We start from the raw sequence: 23,912 nt of genomic DNA on the forward strand, positions 1-23,912 counted from the left end.
GTAGAAGAGCGAGAGAGAGAGAGAGGAGTGGCAGCAAATGCATGCAGCGTATCATGTATATATGCCAGCAACAACAAATAGTTGCAACTCATTTTTTTTTAGAAACTCGGAAAGATTGCGAGGCGGCAGTGCAGTGCAGTGCGGTGCGGATGGGTATGGGGAGGTGACTTGGCTAAATGGGTCACACGGCTCAGTGCGTTTTTGGGCGCGTCAAAGATGTCGATGTGCAGCAGGCAGCTGGCACGAAGAAAACCAAAAGGAAAAGCGCACAGAGAAAGGGGTGAGAGGGCAATGCAACGAGGAAAATTGTGTGTCGTTTGGCCCTTTTTGAGCGGAGGCATGGAGCTCGGCCTGCCTATGAAATATGCTAATGATCAACTTGAGACATGTTGAAATTATTGTCACCCCCATGCTTGCTGTCCAACTTGTTGGACTCTGCTTGGCATCCTTCCTGGTGTCGTTACTCTTTAAAGCTGCAAACTTTGGCTATAAGTTTGTGCAACTTTTTGGATGGGGCAAACACCCTGGGAAAAGGCCGTGGCAGTAAGAGGCCTCCAGACGCCGCTCGCTGCTAATTAAGTCACTCGCTGCCTACTTTATTACTGGCGTAATATTTTTCCTTTCCCTCATTTTCCTTCACTGCTGTATTTTCACTGTATTCTCTTCATTTTTTTTTTTCACGCTGTTGCTGCTGGCAACGTTTTGGCACTTTTGTCTGTCGTTGCGCAAATTGCTCGCAAATTAATTCTTATAAATTTAATTAGCCCTGCATGCTGGACCATACAGCTCGAGGCAATTTGATAAACTCACAGACAATTGAGCAGACGAAAAACAAACGTGGAGAGAAACAGACAAAAGGTGGCATGGGGCAGAGTTTATTTGATAGGGAACGTGTGGCTGAAGGGGGAGGAAATATCCGAGAAGTTTTGAAAGAAAAATATATTCCGAGCTTTTTTTTACCTTCTTCTTAATTTCAAAAGGTGTTCCTGAACAGCACTCACCATGATTAAAGCAGAAAATTTGCTTAAGCAATGAATCGGAGAACTCAATCCATTTCGATTCTCGCAAATCGTAGAAACAATTCAGAAACAAGCCATGAGAAAAAGAAAACCCATCAGTTTCGTTTGCTTTTCTAGCCATACGAGAAGAGGAAGGAAAAAAACGGCATCGCACGCTGGTATATTTCGTATTGGTGCTTCGAGAACGTGTCCGATTGCAAAGATTTTTGGCTAATTGGCAAACAAATCTGTGGAACTCTAAAGAGCTTTACAATCCATCAAATTAAAACAGGAAAAAGTATACGGAACTTAAAGATGCAGACATAAACAATTGGTCTTTTACTGCTGATGACTCTAGAGTACGAAACACTGATATATGCCTGTGACATTTCCTGCATAAAAAATATATACCAATCATTAATATTAAAATTAGAAACGCAGCAATGGAAATTCCATGAATATCTGCATGCTGAGGTTTCTTTTTTCCACTTTGACAGATTAGTGACAGATTATTTATTTGTGAAAATTGCACTTTAGTCCTGTGATGTCCCCAATCTTTTTGAGCCCTCTAGGAGCTTTATTTTTTCGCATTTTAATTGCAATGCTGTTGCTTTTGTGCATTTCCTCGCTCGTGCTGTTGCCATTGCCTTTGTAGTCTCGCTGGCGTTTCAGCTAGTTAAGGCGCAACAGCGGAATGAAAAAGCCATGAAGATGGATTTGGTTGGCAGGGAAAAAGAATAACAGTGGAAAATATATATATATCTGTGTACAGTGTGCACCAACAGCTGCACATTTTCCCCATTTGCCACTTGGCGGGCGCTGAAGGGAAGCCCTGGGATATGCGAACTACTATGTGTGATTGTAGCCGATGCAAGGACGAGTGCACAGGATCCTGCATTAGTTCCCCGCACGGTTCACTGCTTCCAACTTAATCCTTGCTCTGTTGGGGCCTCCCTCACCCGCTCTGACACCCTCATACTACCCTCATCTACCACTCGTGTATGTGCGAATCGTTAGAGTATAATTTTAAAGTTGGATTAAGCCAAGGAGGAGGAGCGCGGAGCACTGGGAGGACGGGGCGCAAGGACGTTCACAAAGAATGTGCTGTGGGGAAAATCAGGTCAACTGTATGTGTCACTTTTACAGCTTATTATGGCAAACGGAATGGCCGCCCCCTACCACGCCCACAGTTGCACTATCTGTTTGTCACCCTGCAGCCTTTTATGGGGCAACATTATCGCATAATGTAATCATTGGCCCCAAATGATGGCATGTCCTCAAGACAAATTCTTTGTTATATTAGCCCGGCTCAAAGACAGCGGCACGTTCTTGTAGTTGGCGGCCATAAAAAGGAGCCCAGAACAGAACGCAAAAAGGAAACCAATAAAATAATAAAACTAACTTTAGTTAAAGGCAATAAAATGAACAGCACCAATGAAGACCCTTTATTCTATCTCAAGGCCATAAAATATCCGATTAATTGGTTGTCAAGAGACACACAAATCAAGTGAAAAGTCTCGACATTAATGTGCCTCAGATTGATGAATTTTTAATACATTTTGCCAGTCATGAAACATGATGAGGGTTCAGTCATCAAGTTCTTCACTCGATAACTCTTTAAGTAGAAACTCCTCAGAAACAATGAAACGGAGTCCTACCCCTTGAGTTTTTCTCATTTGCAGCTGTGGCAGAACTGAGAGAGAAATGGGAATTACAGCAAGGAAAGTTGCAGCAGAAAAACTAATGAGTTTCCGCAAAAGATTTGCACTTGTTCCGAGCTTAAGTGATTTGCGGTCGCTTTCCATGAGTTTTCCTCCCCTAGTTTTCGCTATTTTCCAGCTCCAATGATGAGTGGTCCCCACTGCCTTTCTCTTTTCGAATCCCTCTCAAGTGTCCAATAATGCAGTTTTATGAGTTTTTCAGTTTTTTTTTATTTATTTCGTATTCTTTTGACATTCTTTTCTGTTGAGAGAGAGAATTATTTGTTTATTACTTTTTTGTTGCAAAAAAACGGAACAAAATTTGCATATTTATGGGTGAGTTTTGTAAAGAGGCAAATAAATCTGAGAGGACATAATGTAAATAAGGTCCGGTCGTAAAAAGCCTTTTGCCAAAGTGCGCCAAGAATCCATCTCTCCCACTTATACTATCTGGCTTATTGATCTCTCTTCCCATCTCTCTCTCTCTCTCTCACTCTCTCCATCTCTTTTGGGGACATATATTAAAAAATTTGTTTACTTTGCGACAGCAATTTGATTTTGAAGCGCAGATATCCGTACAAACTGACAAATTTATGGATGTCTTTTGCTTGATAAGAGGCACAGGCACTGGCACTGGCACAGGCACACTTGTGCCCGAAATCGCAGCAAGCCTTTGTAACTTTTTAATGATCCCCCCCCAAACAAAAGTGCTCAAGTTGAGTAACAAACAGCAATTTGTCAAGGCAATATAATGTGAAACTTTTGTTCCGCCATAATTGATTTACTTGCGAACCCTGCGTAGGGTCTGACTCCCTTCTTCTTCTGTTCCTGGGTCGCTCTGGCTCGTGTCGTCAATCAATTGACGATGCCAACACTCATACGCCACGTGGTACCCAGACACTCTCTCTGCCATGAACCACATCCACTCCCCCCTCTCCACTCCCACAGTACCACTCTCAGCTCCAATCCAAGCTCAAGCCCTGATATAACGAGCAAACAACAGCAAACGAAACGCACATCGGCATTACATGCTCCATTGCTGATAACGTGTGAGCATGAGACAGTATCCGTGAGCATGAGTGTGTGTCTGTATCTGTGTATCTGGGGGAGTCAGGGTGCACGAGTAGCTGAGTGAGAATGAGTGGCTGAGTATGTGTGTGAACGCATTAGGGGCGTGGCATGCCGCATTGATTGATGTCACTTTAACTGTCAGGCCACAGCATTTGGCAGCAGCCCGCGCGATACTCTCTTCCGCGATGACATTACCACTCTGCTACCATCGATGATAAAAGTTTTGGGGCCTGCAGAGCGCGATCTTGTGATTGAGTGACGGAATAATGAAATTGTTTAATGTTTGGAAAGGGAAAGAGAATGGGAAGCACTGCATACCTTAAGACTGAAGCCAACCTGTAACTCAAATCTTATCGAGCATGTATCTTGTTTCTTCTCTATCAAAATCTTCTCTCATCTGCTAGGAAATTCTTTCTACTACATACCCAAATTCCCTCGCATATTCCCCATCTCTAACCGGAAATATAATTTCTCATAAGTCTCGCACAATTGCGCCATTTAGATGAGTTTCTGTGGTAAGGGCAGTGAAAGTGCCACCGATATGGTATACAAAACTTTTGGCACGTGACAAAGGGCTGAGGGCGTGGCTGATGCGTATGCGTCTCCAACTCCAGGCTCCATCTACCCTCCCAGGGAGTGTCGGCCGCAAAACTGGGAAGCAGAAATAATGACGCTTATATTTATGAAATTTATGCGTGACACCCACTTGACTGAGCGAATGAGACTGTGAGTGAGAATGAGAGTGCTTTGGAGTGGGTATTCTGGGCGCTTATCAGCAGGCCGCCAAAAAGCATGAACTCTGTCCTGGCCCTCTCTCTACATACTCCCCTTCAATATTGCGCTTTTGTCATTTTTAATCTTAATAAAAGAAAGTTTTTTTCGGACAAAAATGTGCCAGACAAGGCGATTTTATTGCGCCTACCCTCCATACACCCACCCACATCCACCCATCCACTATCATTCACGACAAAAGTCGTGAAGAACAAAATGTTTATGTCACATGACAAAATGCTGTAGCACACTTACGAATATAAGGGGCGCGTCATTATTATCAATGCATGCTGTTGATGATGGCTGGGGATGGGATCGCGTTGGGCGTTGGGCACTGGGCGTCTGGCCCCGGAGGGAAGGACCAACTTTTGGGGCAAAACTTTCATATGAAATAAAATCAAAATATCATAAACACTTGAGCCAGCGAGGGTCTACGTCTACGCTCTCCAGATGGATATATTTATTTTCTTATGCCCGACGACAAATGCCATTAGATAAATAATACCAAATAGAAATGGCAGCAAACAAAAAAGTTTTCCACACTTTTCCTACTCGTGCTCGTCGTTTGCTTAGTGTCAGTTTCGTGTCGAATCGAGTTTTTGGCTTTCAGTTTCTGGGTCTCTGCAAACACAGAAATAAAGCCAATAAACGGCTTGAAAATTGATGAGGTTTTCCATTGAAAGTTTTCTGACACGTTGGCCTTGAAAGTTTGCTTTTGATGTGCGTCGAAAAAAAGTTTAAAAATACGCCAATTAAGCAATTTTAGAGAATTTACTTTTGATATACAGATATTAGAAATACAAACGAATATATTTAGTGATAATTCATAAAAAGAAACTGCACGAGAAATGTTTTATTAGATTCTGTGTTTTTAATTTCATTGGGAATACCATCAAGCAGCCGTCATTCCAATCCATGCCTGTCGAAATATTCAACGATATGTCGTGCTGCCTTCATTCCATTGACCTATAGCGTGTGTGAAATGTTCCCGCCCTGTGCCAATAAAAACCCGTTGAATATACACTGCAATTTTTATTGACTGTCGCAGCGAAAATGCACTACAAAAAAGGCCAACAGAAATCAGGAAGGAAATCAAATAAACATTGCGCATAAAATAAATTCTCAGGCCATATCAAACCGGTGCGGTGCCACCGAAAAACGATTCTGAGCAAATACAATACAATTTTCATGTTGGTTTTTGGGCGAGGGATTGGGTGCGAGTACTGGGGTGTGGATTGCTGCAATACGGTAAAAGAAAATATTGGGAGGGAAAAAAAGCAAATGCCGAAAATCAAATAAATCAAATGCTCGTAAATAAATCATTTGAATTTATTTTCATTTGGCCAGAAACGAGAAAAATGTTGACAAAATAAAAGCACGATAAATACTCAAAAAAAAAATGGCAACATTGCACAAGGAGCTCAAGGAGCAGAAAGAAATATTTATATATATACGATTCCATAGATACATACACACATATTTATATATGTATATACATGTGTATATACACTCAGTAGAAGGACCAAGAGCATTGCTGAGTGACAGAAGACAGGCAGATGAAACTGGAATTGGAATGAGGGAATCGTGGCCCAAAACTCGTGAGCCTGTCACGAACCAGAGTCCTAGGAAAAGCTAAAATGTTATTTTCTCACTTACTGCTCCATTGTTGAGCGTCCTAACAGTCCTCCGCCTTCTCTAGTATCCTGTCTGGCTGTGGAATGATTGTTTGTGTGTGACTTCCACTTGTGGTTAGTTATTTGGTCGTTGCCCAAACGCCCATCAAGTGCCCAATCCACCACAAAAACACCCAACAACAACAACAACAACAACAACAGCAACAAAAACAACCACAATTGTATTTGCACCATATAAATATATATAGCTGCCTTTTTACTATTTTTTTATTTTATTATTAAATGTACGGCAATCTGATCCTCTGCTGGCCACGCGACATGTCCCGTCGATTGTCCATCCCAGCGACACGTTTCTATAATAATACAATTATAGGTCACAAAAGCAACGTACATAGACAGCAAATTATTTGATTGTTGCTAGGGAAATAATTGTGTCTCATGTGATGCATAATAAGTGCAGTTTAAATTCAGTTTAATATCAATTCATTGATTGGCTAGAACACGAAAATCCTCAACGAATTAATCAATTCATTAGAGAATGAATACACTCTCTAACAACAATAATTGTAAATTAGTTTTGGCTTTGTAACAATTAAGTAGGGGATTTCCGAACTAATTCGACTTTTGCCCAAGTTTTAGACAAATTAACAAACAAAGCTCTCGGCAAAGATTGCAATTTTGAGCCTTTCAACAGGAGAGTGCTGACTCAAGGTATGGAGCAGAGGAAATCCCTTGAGCCGGGGATATGCTAAACGAGAACAATTTCAACAAATCGCTGGCCAGAGTTCCCATTCCCCTTTGGTCTGGTTGCACTCTGTGCCTGACTCTGCGCCAACATCTAATATTCAGACCAGATGGAGCCTAATCCCCGGCTCTTGGCCAACCGTTTACTTTTGGTTCGCGTAGAACTTTTCGAAACTCTTGAGACATCTTGAAACGCCAGAGAAACAAAAATAAGAAAACCAAATGTAATTAATTACATTTTATTCAAGTTCTTGGGCTCTCGATTGATTATTTGGTGTGCGCGCATATTTGGCGCTTCATTTGTTTACTCTGCTCCAAGTTTTCCGCGCTGCAACTTGCAAAACTTCCACGTTTCCCCCCCCTTTTTCCTGCGGTAATCCGATGCCACAGGGGCGGGATGGGGATGCGGATGGGTGCATCATCCAGACTTTCTGCTCGTCTGGCACGTCTTACAATGTTTCGCTAATTGAATTGTTGAGCGCATTTGATGCGTTTGCCAAGTTGTTCTTAAGATGCAATTTTGTTGAAGATTTAGCTCCCAGCTACAAGCAGCTTGAGCAATTCAGCTTGATTTGTAAACATTTTCCACCGTGAGGCACGTTGCCGTGGCAACAACTGCAACGGAGTTAGGGGCTGCCTCTTGCACTAAGTCGGTATTATGAATTTGAGTAGAGGTATAAAACGTCGTGAAGGAATCATTTTCCAACACAAAAAGATACTCATACATTTATGATACTCATTATGCATTCATGTATCCAGTAGAGTATCCTTGTCCTCATATATATTTCTATTAAATAAAATTAAATTAAATTAAACTAAATAACAATCCCATTTTAAGATCAATGCATCTTTAAGAGCATCTACACCTTCGGTTCTACTCAGAAGTAGCCTTTCTTTCCATTCTTATTTGTTGTGAAGAGCCAGCAATGTCTGCAACAGGCAATCTGCCACTTTTTACGGAAATGCTGGTTATAATTGTTTCCCCACCCCACCTCTCCAAAGCACAACCACTCGGATCCATCTGCCTTTATTCACTTTGTTGTTCTGCAACTGTGAACAGCATCCACAGAAACAGCACAGCAGCATGACGGATATACACATGTTGCCTGCTTGTTGGGGCACGGGCTTCTCTCGTGTTTTTACAACTTGAAATTTTTGCATGTTTTTTCATATATATACATTTTTTTTATATTTTTCCTTCCGTTTTTAGCTGTAGTTGTAGCTGTTTGCCAGCTGTTGTTGGATATGGCCGGCGATGTGGGTCACTCACTTTTTGCGTTGTTAACTCATTTGAATTGCACGTCAACAATTGTGAAAACAAAGCGAAAACTTTTACCATTTTTTCAAACAACAACTGCGAAACAAACTGCAATTGCCAGCCACGACAAAGCGGAGTTCTCCCCCACTCCCCCTCCCTCTCTCTGAAGAAAGCTGAGCAGCATTGGGACCGCTTAGAGACTTAGGCTTTATCTACTAATTCCTAGGATCATCCGCTGCTGGAAAATAGATATGCATAATTGTCATTGGAAGTTTGGAATTAGCAAAAGAAAAAGCAAAAATAGAAGGAACTATTTCTATTGGAATGCTGGTTCTTGGAGTCAGGTTACGAAACGACTTACTACAATAATTGAAAAGGATTAAACCTCTTGGTATATCAAGAGCAATCCTTCAAGCAGACAATTTTCGCAAAGCTCGCAAAGCGATCTAGTTATGGTAAACGTTATGTAGTTTTCCAGCAGCGCCCCAGGTGTCCAACTGCTTTTCCAGAAACCATTTTCAAAGATAAACATTCCGATATCCCGCTGAGCTTCGCTTGCACGAAACCCCCCTCATAAAGTTGTCATCCAACTTTCATTTGCGGATATCATATTTCTTTCATTCTTTTCATTTCTACTTTCTTTCGTTTCATTCCTTCTTCTTTTCGTTTCATTCGTTCAGTCATTCATTTTCTTGGGAGTAAACTCAACTAATTTACTTGTTTCCTCCCCCACTGGCACTCCGACGCACCCACTATTTTGGTGCTGGCTGGCTGGGTGGGTATCGAGCAAGTTTATATTCATCTAACTTCCGCCACATTTTGCGCTTTATATTTTGGCGCTTCCAAATGTTTGGGGGGCCGCCTCCACTCGACGCCACTCAACTCAACTGTGAGCTCAAAAGAGGCTGAGGCTGAGGCTGCGGTTGGTTTCTTGGCCGGAAAGTTTATGCTTTTGTATTTCCGCCGGGGCTGGGCAACAGTTTTTCCCACTGCTTCCTACAAACGTATATATATATATAATTTTTTTTTTTGGTTCTTTCGTTTCGTCCGCAAGACCTCATCTTGGGGCGGAAAAGTGCAATTTGAAAATTTGTGCCTGCATTGAGCCTGTCTTTTGCCCGACTCAAAGAAAAGTTATGAAATGAGCATGTTTAACTTTTTGGCAGGCAAAAGGCAGAAGAAAAAATGCTGTTTGCTGACTTAAATTTATCCGAGTTACACGGATCAAGGCAGCATCTGGCAGTCGGTATTCAAAGTTGCATAAATTTGCATAAATTGCGTAGACGGGGATTATAGAGAGATGGTGGCTCCGGGACTGACGCTAATTTCTCTGACCTCAATTCCCCCTGAGCGTGGCATTTTTTTCTACTGCTCTTCCCGACATTTATTCATATTTGAGGACGCCAGTTGGCTGCCAATTGATTTGGCCAGCTTGTGGGCCATGGGCTTGCGGGTTTATGACAAAACCACCAATAACCCATCAAAGTCGGAAGCAGGCCATTTGTATGCGCGGCTCTCAACGCCAGAGCCAAGCAATTGAGTCACTAATTACTTTGCCTTGCCTTTAATCGTTTCGGCCACACAAAAGTACGTACTTCCTGCTCCTCTATCTCTGAGATGGCGATGGCTGTCCATTAAAAGTCCCTTCCAGAAGGCGCGCGGCTAAATTGTTAAAGTACATTTAGAGCGGTAACAGGGGGGGGGGGGGCTAAGCCATTACCCCTTATGGCATAAACAATTAAAAATTTAGGGGCCACAGCTACGGCAACGGCAACAAGGAGTTTGTCTACGCCTCCGGATAAAGGTCAAGGCTGTGACCGCCTTGCCTCGCCGCCTTGGGCACATTTGCCTAAGCTCCGGAGCAGAGCTCTGGAGTCCTGAGGATCGCGCACTGTGTGCGTTAATTGGCGCTGCTTGGACAGCCTTTTGTTTGGGCCCAGTCGAAAGTTGGCTAATGGCTGTTAACTGTTGTAGCTGGGCCCACTTGACTGCCAACTGTTTGAAGAGCGTTTGAGAATTTCTAAATGGCCAACAAAAACAACCAAAGAGCGAGAGAGAGAAGTTTGGCATCTAATTGCTAAGATTTAGGCCCCACCTTGCCTGAAGCTCACTCAAAACTAGAACAGGGCCTTGGTAGCTGCTTAACAGGGATTTTATCCCCAAGCCAAATCCTTTTTGATTATAAAGCGAAGAGAAAGAGAATCTTAACGTTTAGAGTCTCGACAAAGGGATAACAGGTAGTCAGTCAGGATATATGTAAAGTTATAAAATTTTATTAATCCTCAAAAGTATGGGTGCTGTAAGGTATTCTTGAGAATAAGATTAAGAACCCACTACTCGGAGCTACATTCTGACTAGATATAATTATATAAAAGTAACGAAAATCAATGAATCGTAACTATTTTAGGGTGTTTAAGGGTTGGCTATGCTTTCTTCTCTGAACTACATTTTATAATAAAAATATCTACCCTTCCACCATTACTCTATGACTTCCGCGCACAAAAATTAATGAGTATTTTACGCCATTTAATTTTAATCCCAACATAACTGTTTATATAAAACTAAATCCAATTTAATGCCTGCCAAAAAACATCAACTGCACACATAATTAGTGCCTGGTCTTGTTTAGGGCTTATGGCAATGTCATCAGTTTTTAATAACCGCTGATTACGATCACAAAATGCTGATAATAATAACGATAACGATAACGGGGAAGTGTGTGCGAGTGCGTGTGTGACATAAATAAACGCAAAATTTTAATTACCATGCCACAAAAACGGAGACAAGGACACCAAGAGCAATTTTAATTACAGCAAATAAAACTCCACAAAAGCCGCCGAAAATAAACCGTAACTCAAACAGAAACAGAGCAAAATTGAATGGTTAGCTCTCTGTGTGTCAAGGGCGTGAAAGTGAAAGAAAGTTCAATTTGTATAATATTTTGTGGTTTTTGCAGTGAAATATGAGCAATGCGCAGTGTTCTGATTTATGTAAATGCCGCAAAAGTGCACAACGAAAATTGCAACGGAAAATACCTCAAAGGGAGAAGCAACAACAGCTACAAGGACCACCGCAGCAACTCATTAAAAATAGTGCAAATCAACAAAGGGAAAAATAAACTGAACAACTGGAGATAGAAGGCCATTGCCAGAAGCAAACGGAGGAACAGAATCGTTACCAGGAAGGGCAGCAGCACCACCTGGAAAAAATACTCAAAGTCTGCATAAAGTTGTCTCTCAACACCTGGAAGAGGTTTTACAACTTTTGGCCAGCAGTTTGTGCCATAAACTGCTGAAGGAAGTTACATATTGTACAGCCACTGGTACAGCTCCCACCCCCCGCCAAACAGCCTAGCCCTGGTCTGGTCTGCGTAGTTATGGTCGATCCATTAAAAATCTTTTGGGTTTTGACAAATAGCACCTATTTGGGTAAGTGTGTACAGCCATTTGTGTGCCATTTGTGTATGCGTATGAACTAAGTAGTTAGATGTGCATATGATTATTTCCAGCCCCCTGAAGTCTGCTTTCTGGTACGAGTATGCGTATGCCTTTGCCTTTGCGTTTGCCTTTGCGTTTGCCTTTGCCTCCTTCCGTCTTTATGCTTATGTAAATGGTCTTGTGAAAATTTCATGAAGTGTAATTTGTGGGGCTTCCACACAGCAGTCGAGTCGGTGGGAGTGTGTGGGAGTGGGCTTCGAAGTGGGGGCACGTGTGTACGTGAGGGATCCAGGCTAACGACACCTTAGGGCATGGGTATCTGGGCGCCTGGCATTCTACCTCCTTCATGCATTTTAAATATGCATGCATTTGTATTTCCGGTACTGCTCTCTACTGTAATTTTCTTAGTAGATTTCTGGGGGCCATAATGAAGAGGGTTGTCCGTATTTGGGGAGGTGGATAATTGAACAAAGCGAGAGGCAATGGATTTCAAGGGATATGTGAACTGCCAGCAAGAAACGGGTTAAAATATGATTTTGGATAAATATTTTACAGAAGGTGTACCCACTGAGATATGATATTTTCCATTTGGGACTGCTTTTCATTTAACTATCTAAATCCGAAACTTTATTACCACAAAATGAATTCAATTTAAAGTTTTATTTTTTTTTAACGCTGTAAGTTAATTTTTAATTGCGGTGACTATCCCCTTTTTCATATTCCGCTCAAAAATCTACACACACACACAAACACATGGCGTATACGCAACACATCTAATGTAAGCTGATAGCAACGCAATTTCTATGCGAGAGAAAGTTTTTTAATTGAGGCCAAAACATACCATAAACCATCCCCTCCGCCGGATGTATGTAGGTCGTAATTAACACGCCACTGGACCAGCATCTAACCCTGAACATTCCATCCCAGCCAGCCCTCCTCCCTCCCACCGTGGTTAATGAACAGCAGCGAAACAGGCCCATAAACAAGGTCCTTGCCAGGGTCCGTGGCTCTAGCCCGGCACCATGCCTCACCTTGTCTTGCCTTCCATTCGCACGGACTCATTATGACAGACAAAATATTTGTCAACTCATCAACGCTGTAGCCAACGCCATATTTTTTATATTGGTGCTCAGCCCATCTTGTTTCTCATTTTCGTTCACTTTTGGCTGTTTGTTGTGTGTGTTTTTTTTTGTGATTTTGCGCTTTGTCTTGTGGCCCTGCACACACTTTTTAATTAGTCGTGGGAGTCGTGGCAGCGGCGGCGGCGGCCAGTAGCCAGAGGCTGCAAGGGTGAATGGTAATTCTTTACGAATAAAAACCTTTCTAAACATTTCATAAGTTTAATTAACAATTTTTTGTTTTGTTGTTCATGGTTTTTTTTTTTTGGCCGGCTTGTGAAAAGTTGAAGTGCAGGTCACTTCCGGCATCGGATGTTGGATGTACGCTAATGCCAAACGCCAACGCTAATGATGATGATGATGATCTTCTGTAATGAATACAAATATCCATAGTACACGAACCGAGGGCTTTTAATTGAAATTTCACTAGAGAGGTCCAAGTCCAAGAGAGGCCCCTCCCTTTGTGCATCATCAAAGTTAATGAGCTGAAAGGCTCAAAGGTCTCCGAAATCCCGAGTTGAATACATGCCCGCGGCCCCGAAAAGGGTATTATTTGGATTCCGTGGGGTTCAACGAGTTCATTAAATGGATTTAATTGTATTTTTTTTTTTTTGCCCCACAGCGCACGGGAGTGTGAGAAAGGTTTTCGCCCCTATGAGATTTGTGCTTATGCTGAATCAGAAAGGAATTTGACCATAAGCGCGTTTCATAAATCATGCTTCAAGTGGTGCAGGAGTTATGAGTGGATTCCTGAAATTGTAATCGGAAGCCAAGCAGCCAAATGATATTCATTTCATTTATCTATGCGTAATAAAGGTATTTTGGAGCAAAGGAGCATATTGTGAAATTATACAGAGCTAGAAGATTCACTAAGTTAATTCTGTGACATCAGATTATATCAGGCACACATCCAATTAATTAATAGTACCCGATAAAGGGAGATTCATCGCTGTCGAAGAAGCTTAACGTTATTCCCACACTCTTACAATATTCCAGAGACTTCTCTATCCCAGTTAATCCCACCTTTCATTTCAGAAGCTCATATACGTACAATCGCTATGTTTTCCACTCATTACCAGGTATCTGTTTCGTCGTGTCATTTTCTTGTCAGTCCCTCGTCTCATTTTTTCATCCTTACTATTCACAACAAATGTCAAATGTCAACAGCAGTTTTTGGTTTTGATCAAAGTGCTGCCACCACAGCAATAAATTAATGGTAAAACTAATTATAAAAGTCACATGCACACACACAAACACACGCACATGAGCTCTGGGACCCTGCTACGCCCTGCCTTGCCCTGCCCCACCGCACTTACCTAAATCATTTAAGTGGAAAAGTCAAATGAGTTGCCATTATGTGAGGGACAAATTCAACAGCAAAATAACCCTTTGCCTTATGAAAACATCAGTATTGTGTCTGGTTGGATGTAAAATTGTCTGACAGTTTAAACTTTCACCACATGACATATTACTCATACGAAATGTGAGCCCGTAGTTGTACCCCCGTCGCGTGGCCCATTAAACTAATAATAACTTTCACACGCTTCCAAGTTCTATCTCATTGCTTCGTACCATCATTATCCACTCGATCATTACCCTGTCAATATTTGTTTTATCCCGAAAACCAAAGTTTTCCTTTCTTTTTTTGTTGTTTTACATATTATACAGAAAACTAAAAGAGAAAACTTAATCCAAAATACATGAGTAAACACAACATGAGATTATCATAAACTTGCTGAAAATTTATTACGCAATGTGTTTTCTTTGTGTAGGCGTTGATGCGGGTGTGTGTGGGTCTGGGTAGCTGGGCGTGTGGGCATGGCCCTATCGCATTAAGCCCCCTTTCAACGCCTTCAGGATTAAATTATTGCCAAAGGACAACAGCCACAATCACATCCGGTTATTTATTTGCAATTTATTTATTTGGTTTCATTTATTTATCTGTTTGTTTTTGTGTCAAAAACTCGCCCTGCACCCTGAAAACTAATTAGTAAATTAAAAGTTGTAATTTAGTTATTTGGCATAAAAGTTTTGCCGTAAGACTTTCAAGGCATTTTTGTAACTTGATTTTTGTGGAAAATAAAGGAAATTAAGCTGTTACAATGCCTGAGGGAGATTATGGGAGTTTGTAGTTTACATTGTGCGAAAATATGATTGAAAATTTCTGTTTGAAATAAGGAACTATAAGTATAGCTATTTGATATGGGGAACTTTTTATTAATAATCCAGTAACAGTTCCTCTACATGCCAGTCATTGATACAGTGCCACAAATAATCCAGTAGCTTATTCAATATATGTACGGACTGCCAATTAATATCCTCTTGAACTAACATAAAACAAAACGAAAAGTATTCAAGCTTTCACTTACTAAAATGAAATATAAATAAACTTCTACATTTCATAATATCATCCATTCAAATCTGAAACAATTTAAACAGTGAAAAATGATACCAACAAAAAAAACCGTGTACACATCAAAATCAATATTGTAAATTTAATGCACACTTGCAAGAGGCGAATAAAATATTATGACTAGAACCCGACAAAGGCGTAGAGAACAGCAGAAGAACAAGGATAAACTAAGGCGACAGACAGCACAGACAAACCCATGGAACACTCTTAGGAGCACCCAGCTCCGATCCCCGCTATCCTTTATCCCATCTTATCAAACGAATACCCCTTTTGCACTAACATCCCATCCCCATGTTCCATTCATGCTGTCAGTTTTAATGTGATGCGCTTTGTTGCCTTTTGGAAAATGTTACTTCCGGCTCGCTCTTTGCTTCTGAAGCTCCACAAAACTACTTCTTTGACTATCGTCCCGTCTCTGTCCTGTCTATTTTCCGCTCTGTGTGTCCGCATGTGTGTGTGTCTCTGTCGCTCCTCCTCTGTGTGTGGCATGGATGATTTGAGCAGCTCTGACATTTGACGCCACTTTGCACACATTTTTCCCTTTACCATTTCTCCCATTTCGTTTTTTATTTATTTAACTTTGCGCAAAAAAAAGGACAGACACAACGACTAAAATAAAAAATACACCAAAGAAAGATTAGGATCATGAACCGAAGATTTATATACCCTTTAGGATAAGAGACAGGAGCGGGAATGTAAAGAGATGAAGACAAGGAAACGTTATACCCTGAGCAGACACCTCACCTGTGAACTTGTTCTCCTTATTCCTTGCTAAATCACAACAAAAATGAAAGCATAAGCATTGGATAAAACTAATCAAAATCATAACACCCTCTTCTAGGGTACCAAAACAAATTCTAAAGCTGCATAAAAAATACAGAAAATGTAGGGCTGTGTTGATGTTTACTGGCAGTACAAAAAAAAGAAAGAGAGCCAGCTACCACTCATTCATAGACTGACATATGGCACACCAGCAACGGGGGGCCAGATGTCTGGTTTGGGGGCAGGGCCTGTTGGCTTGTTAGTGTGCCAGTTATGCGGCCATAAATAGCTGACGGCTGCTGGGTCTCTGGCTCTGGCTCCCTGCCTCTGACGGTGGCTCCTGCTCTCTGCCCCACCTTTCACCTGCACGTTAATAGTTTAAAGTGAGCCCTTTTGACTGCCTTGCCAAGACAGCGTGATGAACGGGTGGGTGAGAGAACGCGTGCATAGTTGGGGGAGTGAGAGAAAATGGAAGCCTGATGGCAGGCTGATGACTGGGCGCAGCTCACTTTGCTGCTCAATTTAACACCAACAAAAAGGCAGCCACTTTACCAGTCAACAGGCAAGCCAAAGAGTTTTTTTTAGCGCTTATAGGGTATCTCGTATGTGAGGGTGTACGCCGAACTTGGAAAAACATAATGTATCGCATCGTATTTACAAATACTAGCATACAAGAAAGAAAAACTTGGGAATATCCTGGATTAAACCAGATTATACTGTATTAATTTATGGTTACCCGAAACACAATGCATTAAAATTTTGCCTGGCAGTTTGCTAAATCTTAAAAAATTTTCAGTTACAAATGAAATTTATTCCCCCATTTCTCGTTAAGCAGTACAAAATCCCTGCATCCCTTTTTTCATTTACCTTCCCATTTTATGATAGGTAAAAAAAAATGAAGTCAAGAATGGTGGAAAATACATAAAAATGCTTTTGGAAATGCCACTGCTATGTTTGCTTTGGCCCCTGAGTGCTTCATGATGAGTATTTTGTGTGGTATTTCGTGGTGTTTATTCAGTATTTATTCAGTATATAGTAGCTACACACACTTGTGCACCTACTTTGAGTCTTTCATGTGTTTTGGGTTTTCTAAGCGCTTTCTGCTCAAGTCGTTTTTCTCCATCTTCTTTTACTTCTTTTTCCCCCTTCCGGGTCTTATTTATACGAACTTTTCGCTTGAGCTGGTACTCGTCCCACCTCAAAAAATAAAGAGTGGCCTACACGACCAGGAACGAGTGTGTTTTATGTGTGTGCGTACAAGTGTATGTACTTATTTTTGCTCATTTCTCTTTCATTTTCCGGGTGAAAAGGAGGAGCATATTACGTGCTTAACTTACCTCCAAACTAAATAAGAGGCAAAGAGCTAAATTCTAAATTAGATTCCATTTGTCTTGCTTTAAAAACACACGCTCTTGTGAGGTGAATGAAGAGGCTCAGGAATTCATTTTTTCATTTAATTCTGAGCAGAGAATATGGTTCAAGTTTTGGGTCTAAGAATTTTGATGAATAGATGTGTGAATAGCAGTTGAATTAGGGAGATCTTGAGAGGTTTTACTTCAAAAAGCTGCTGTATATTCACTTAAGTGTCCAACAAAGCAAACAAGCAGAAGGCTGAACCATCAATTAAAGTTTAATAGTTTTCCTTAATGAATTTAAGACATTTTTTTAGCCATTCAAATAAAGAAAAGATTGCACAACTCTTCCACTAAGCTGACTGGCAACTAGTTTCCAAATTTATGTCATCTGCATTGCAAACATGTCGCAGGATTCTACACATTTTCTTATTGAATACAGGATAAATAAATTGCTGGAATCGTAGTGCTGAGAGAATTTCAATAGACCAACATTTTTTGCATCTTAAAAATGTTTTCTTTGAAGCAGATTAAAGCACAGAAAAAGAGAGAGAAATGCATTTATGTAATAAAAGTATTTTCCTATATCAACTTTCGTACGCATACGCATGAAGCTCCAGGCGTTTCTGACTGCTGGCCATATTAATTTTCTCCCCAAACATCTTTCCAGAGCAGGGTCTGGGGCTCTTTTATGACGTGTGACTGACTGCCAGGTTGGGTTACTTTTGCTGTTAAAGCACATTTATGCTGCTAGAAATATATACTTTTTCTGTGATACATATATTTTTTACACAAGTTGGGTTTTGAGGCTTTTTGTGTTTTGTTCTTTTGTGTTTTTGTTGAAAATTGTAACAGGAAAAACAGATTATTGCTTCCGCCCATGTGGGAAAACGATACAAGCCCCAAAGAAACCTTACCGAGAGTCCTTTCAAGTCATACTCGTGGTCTTAGTGCCACATGGACTGTGTGGTGGGGTAAATTGGAAACATTTTAAGACATACTCCGAGTTGACAAAAGGACACTTGGCCGAAAAATACTCAAACAGCCAAATTGAATATGATTTAATTATTTACGGAATATTCTAGTGTTCACTAATGGCAGGCTGAAAGGTTGTTTATGTCTGCTTTGAAGGGAATTTCATATTTGTAGAAAACTTTATCCCAAAAGTTATAAAACCAAACCATAGGACGAGCTTCAGAAAGTTACTGAAAGATTTTCCAAAAATCTACGCTTATTTGCTTTACCAAATGCCATGTGAAGTGCAGTGCAGTGAAGTGCAGTTGTTGAGCGTTACCTTGAGTCCCATCATCGGGTAAAACTCATTAACGCACGTTCGTTCCACACAAAAACTACAAAACTATTCAAAAAGTTTTGTTTAGCAAGACATTAGCTGGAAATAAGCAAATAAAATGAGGTGGGGGGGAAACCCACTTCACATCGCTGTGCACTTTGTGAAAAGTTATTTTCCTTTGGACTGAAAACGGGGCACCAACTTTTCACTTTGCACAAGTGTTTTGTTTTTTCAGAGTTTTCCTTGGAAAATACCCAGAAATAGTTCGGGGGGTATTTGACATCTGGACAAGACCAACATGTTAACAAATTTACTTAGCTATGCTCATTGGAGGCTGACAAATTCGTGGAGCCTAAATTAGAGAGGAAGAAACAGAAGCGGCTGGTGGTACGTATCTGTTGTGCCTCAAGTGTATGACTCCCCAAATTTTATGCTTGCCACGTTTCACGCATAAACCGAGCAACTTTACGACTTTCTCGACCGCAAAGGAGGCACGCGCACAATTTGTCAATCAATAAATTTGCTATAATTAATGCTGCTTATTGGCATTTCATACACTTATCACACTGCCGCATATCCGTACGGCCACCACATCTATCTATATGTACAGTATTTATATGTCTAAGTCATGGCTTTTGCTTTTTTTATTTGCAGTTACAAAATTTGTACGCATTGGTATTGCCGACAAAAACGATTCACCACCATATTTCGATAGATTTCTGTACGAGACTGAAATCGATGAGAATGCCGATTTGCAGAGCACAGTCCTCACTGTCAACGCCAAGGATCACAATGAGTGTGAGTAATCAAAATCAAACATTCAGAAAGAGTAATTATTATTCGAGCTGACGAAAGATTAATCAATATGCCCCACATTCCCTCCCGAAAGTATTCAATGTCCCACATCCTGCCAAAAAATTATCCTTCATCAAGACAAAAGAATAAACTCTTCATTGCGTCTCTGTGTGTATTTGTTATTTAATGTTCAATTTTCCTTTCGTCTCAAATTGGATTTCTGCTTCAGCTCCGCTCACAAAATACTTGCGTAATCGAGCGATGCCGAGGAGAATATATTGCATAAATTGGCAATTGATTTAATTAAGTGTGTCTTTAATTGTAATTGTCGGGGCTGTACTAGCCATGAGGGAGCAGAGGATTTGCATTGCAAAGATATTAAGATGTAGACACAGATGCTCTGTTGAACAGTAAAGAAGAAGGCGAACATTAAACGCAAAGGATTGTAGCTATAAAAGAAAGGAGACTATAATGTGCAATATAAGACTTAATAATTAAGATTCAGAGCTTAGAAGGATTACTCTTACGCTTAAGAGAATTTTTAGAATAATTACGAAAGCAAAACAAAAAGGTTAAACTTTAAAGGATAAAATTATTGATATTAAGAAAATACTTAAATATGTATTTAATCACTTAAGATTCATTTTAAATACACAGTAATGTACTATTTATACAAAATAAAAATTCTGAACATTTTATTGAAAAGTTTTACTTATTACCAGATCTAGATTCTATTGTAATTAGTCTGTATGCAAAGTTGATGATTCAGAAGAAAAACTAATGAAAATCTGACTCACCAGACATTGTAGGATAATTAAACAGCTCAATGTGTACGTCATTGATTTAAGCTAAAATCAAGCTTTATTAAAAGCACATTAACCAAATTCACTTTAAAAGACCGAACAAACTCTAGAAGTTAGTATCTGCAAGCCATTTCTGAACACATTTTTATGGAGACCTTTTGTATTAGTGGAATTAAAGGATTTTTGTATTCAAGCAACTTTAAATATTTACATGGCTCTTCGTAGCGGACAGAACCTAAAGAAAATGCACAAATTAATAGGAAATTGGTACACATTAAGCTCATTTAATTGTAAAAGAAATTCGTGTTGAGCGTTGGTTGCAACAAAAGCATGCCTGAAGTGATGATTCCGCATTCCAAGTATAACCAAAACAAGGGGAATTCCTAACACATAACTTTAATAGCAATCATTTTGGGAGTGAAATTACTATTGACCCACAAAAAACTCAAGCAATTGGATTGATGTGAGAGGGTGAGAGAAATACAATATAAAAAGTGTGTTGTCAGTGAAAGCTAAATGAAATTCTAGTCGAAACAAAAGATTATCATGGAATGATAGTGAAAAAATCCGTAAACGTTTAAGATTTCACCTTGGATCGAATCGAATTGAACTGTCATTTCCTCACCTCACATCAGAGAAGAGCAATAATAAAGTCATCTGGGGACAAATGCTTACATGATTTCTCGCAAATCATATCGCAGCGACATTTTGCTGTAATTTTCAAGGCAGTATAAGTATGTACATATATGGCCTAGAACTTCCTTCCTTCCAGAAAGGAAGAAAAAAAAAACACGAAAAATTATGCGAAGAGATGCCATAAACATTTAGAAAAAACCAATTTGGCAATTTCCCCCATGGGTACCCGCCCTCCCACATGAATGTACTTATTTATATGCATAAATATTAAAGCAACTCTGGTATATTTCTCCATAAACATTTATTTATTTTAATACTCTTCTGGATTATTATTAGGCCTGGGCCATGTACCGCAAATATTTACGAAATATTAACAAATAAAGGCTCGTCTCATTGAAGATAGAAAACGAGATACAAGATACAAACCCATGCATAAATCCATAAAATACAAAGACAAACACAAATGGAAACCAAGTGAGCATCTAATATGCGTATTTGTATATTTGTCTATTGATTCCCATGCGGAAATTATTATTGTTAATACGATGGGGAATCGGGAGAAAGGATGGCGGCAAAACTATGGAGGGAGAACACTCTCCGTATCTGTGGAAAATACGATTTGCAGCATGAAAAACATTCAAAATCTCATTGAAAGCATTTAACAACTTTGTAACCCTCCAAAGGGAGACCACGCTGTGGCTTTTTTGGGGGCTAGAACTTTGTCTTCCCAGCCCCCATAACAGCCACAGCAACAGCTCCAAAGAACTAAAGACAAGGGAAAAAGACCGGAATCCTTATTGTCGCCGTCGCGACGACTGCGAAAAAAGCATTAACCCGAATTGGAGGAAAAAAAATAAGAACAGCAGGAACACACAGTCGTGGCACAGAAATGGCCATGGAAACAATAATATGCCATAGAGAAGGAATACGGAGGAGAAAAGTTGAGTTGAGAGCGCCAGCAAACGGAAAAATAAATGTGCACACGAAAATTTTTGAACTACTCGCAGCAGGAAAAGCGAATACATAGAAGAAGGCTTTTCGTACCCCCAGCCAAATTCGTGAGGAATACTCGTATACTCGTATGAATTGAAGGCTGTGGCCCGACTGGGTGGGGGGGGTCATGACAAATCTTTAATGTGATTTCTTGTTAGCATGTTTGCGTCTACTTTCGAAATACTCATACGAAAGGAGCTGTAAAACTTTGTTGCTGCTGCTGCTACTGCTGCGTACCACATTCCAAATTTATGAGCGAAAAGATTATTTATTGGAGTGTGTTCCTATACTCTGCTTCCTATTCGGTGGCTGCCATGTGTTGGCCAAATGTTACCCCATTTTTGATTAAATAGAAATGGAGTGTACAAGTTATTCTATAATGAAAGTCCTTATACGGAGCTTGTGGGAGTTTCAATCATTCGAGGGGTATGAATATAAAAATGAGTCATGTGATGAATCAATGTGAAACGTGGAGAATGAGAATCACTCCTACATATGTATATGTAACGATTATAATCGTTTCCAGCGTCTATTAAGACAAAGCTACTACCTTTTCTAGTCACTAATATTTTATAAAAAAACTTACTTGTTCCTTTAAAAAATATATTCTTTAAGAAACTTTTTTTAAATCACCACGCGGCTTATCTAAAAACAAAATAAAACCCAACAACCTTTCAGTGCGTGCCATAAAAACACTTAGGGGCTGTCGTCCTCCAACAGAATCCTAAAAAGATCAAAACAAGACTAAAAAGCAAATGTTTTTTTCTACTTTTTAAAATGACTTTTCATGCTAAATAAGTACGTATTCGCAGGCAGCACAAAATACAAGGCACTGGGGGGTAGCCCAGCGAGAACCTTGTGGCGTTTCGATGGGGTGGATGTGGAAGAATGTTTACTGCCTTGCGCGGCTGTTCCCATGTGTGGCTCGTGTGTCTCTAGGGTGTTGGCTGGGGCACGGTACCCGGACCCGGACCCTGGTGTCTGTATATTAATTTATTATCATTATCAGTGATTTAAAAATGGCGTCATGACTTCGTAAATTATAAACGTCATTGTCTAAGACTGGGGACCACTTAACACGACTTTGCCGGAGCTACACTTAATGTCCATGTTGTTGCTTTTGCTGCCAACCAATGGGCGGAAAGAGACTCGAGGCAGCAAAGCGCACCATGTGGCACATTGCTTAAACTAGAGAATATTTTATGGCATATCTTTAAGACATTAACTGAAAACGTACACTGCTTGAAAGGGGGTTAAGGCAGATCATCAGCAGCCTGGCGGCATTCAACCTGATGATAGCATCATTCACGAAACATCAATCTCAATTTCATGTTCGACCTTTCGGTCTTTTGAAATCAAAGTAGGCTTAAAATAAGACGACAAAATATATTCTGAATGTCATATAAAATTCAGTAGCCCTGTAAAACTTGAAGGCGTCACACCAAAAAAATATCTACAACAAAAAAGAATTTTAAAGAAGCTTGAACCAAAATAAATTCTTAAAATGTCTTGCTTAACCCTTAAACGCTCTCGTCGCTTTGAGGATGAATCGCCAGATAAATATTCCCTTAAGCGAACTCGAAAGCTCAGAAAATGCCATGGAATAGCCAAGCGGTCGCAGGCCATGGATGTGGAAGTTGCAGACATCTATCCCGCAAAGCGACAGTGCAAATATGCTCTCGAAACCAACGCAGAAAAAGTAAGACTTCTGTGAGAAAGGTTTCCAAGGTTTTCCTTAAAAATTCGATACATTTTTCTTAGCTTATCCCTCATCAGAGTCCACCGAAGGAGGACTCCTCCAATCAAAAGGAACCAATACTTTTTACATTCAATCAATTGCAGGCCATGTGCTCTAACATGATCAATCAAAATGAAAAGGAGCTCAGGGACTATTACGAGTGGCAGCTGACCGAACATATGACTGCACAATATGACATTTTCATTAAGTTCACACACGATCAAATGCAAGGAGGAGGTTTAGTAAAAAATTCAAGCTATCTCTCATAAAAAATGTTAAATATATTAATGTTAAAGTTTTGTTCAAGAGTTAAAATAATTAATGTTAAAATAAAATTAAATTTCACTACCCTGAAGAACTTTTCAATCTACTTAAGAGCTAAGTTCTGTAGCCAAATG

The 23,912-nt window shown here is 40.2% G+C and overlaps 2 protein-coding genes across 5 annotated transcripts in view; both read left to right on the forward strand.

The window, feature by feature from the left end:
• Positions 1 to 23,912, forward strand: part of LOC111077335 (putative neural-cadherin 2) — a 103,929-nt gene that overhangs the window by 54,687 nt on the left and 25,330 nt on the right. For 2 of the 4 annotated variants that reach the window (XM_041593926.1, XM_041593927.1), the window contains exon 4: positions 19,204 to 19,347. The exons of 1 other annotated variant lie outside the window; for it this stretch is intronic. In XM_041593926.1, coding sequence (XP_041449860.1) covers positions 19,204 to 19,347 — 144 coding nt within the window. Of the gene's footprint in view, positions 1 to 11,132; positions 11,605 to 19,203; positions 19,348 to 23,912 lie in introns of all 4 variants that reach the window. One more of the 4 variants, XM_022371582.2, reaches the window with a different exon arrangement.
• LOC111077355 (akirin) lies at positions 23,183 to 23,854 on the forward strand. Its single transcript, XM_022371604.2, has 2 exons — positions 23,183 to 23,475; positions 23,538 to 23,854. Exons 1-2 carry the CDS (start codon positions 23,281 to 23,283, stop codon positions 23,781 to 23,783), a joined length of 441 nt encoding a protein of 146 aa, XP_022227296.2. The 5' UTR covers positions 23,183 to 23,280; the 3' UTR covers positions 23,784 to 23,854.

Source organism: Drosophila obscura, unplaced genomic scaffold, assembly GCF_018151105.1.
Source record: "Drosophila obscura isolate BZ-5 IFL unplaced genomic scaffold, ASM1815110v1 contig_200, whole genome shotgun sequence".
NCBI classification, from domain to species: domain Eukaryota; kingdom Metazoa; phylum Arthropoda; class Insecta; order Diptera; family Drosophilidae; genus Drosophila; species Drosophila obscura.

Excerpts from the sequence above, each read along its gene's own strand:
- LOC111077355 (XM_022371604.2), top strand. The coding sequence starts at position 23,281 with ATGTCTTGCTTAACCCTTAAACGCTCTCGTCGCTTTGAGGATGAATCG. Across the intron at positions 23,476-23,537 it reads TCGAAACCAACGCAGAAAAA|CTTATCCCTCATCAGAGTCC; the intron begins GTAAGACTTCTG and ends CATTTTTCTTAG.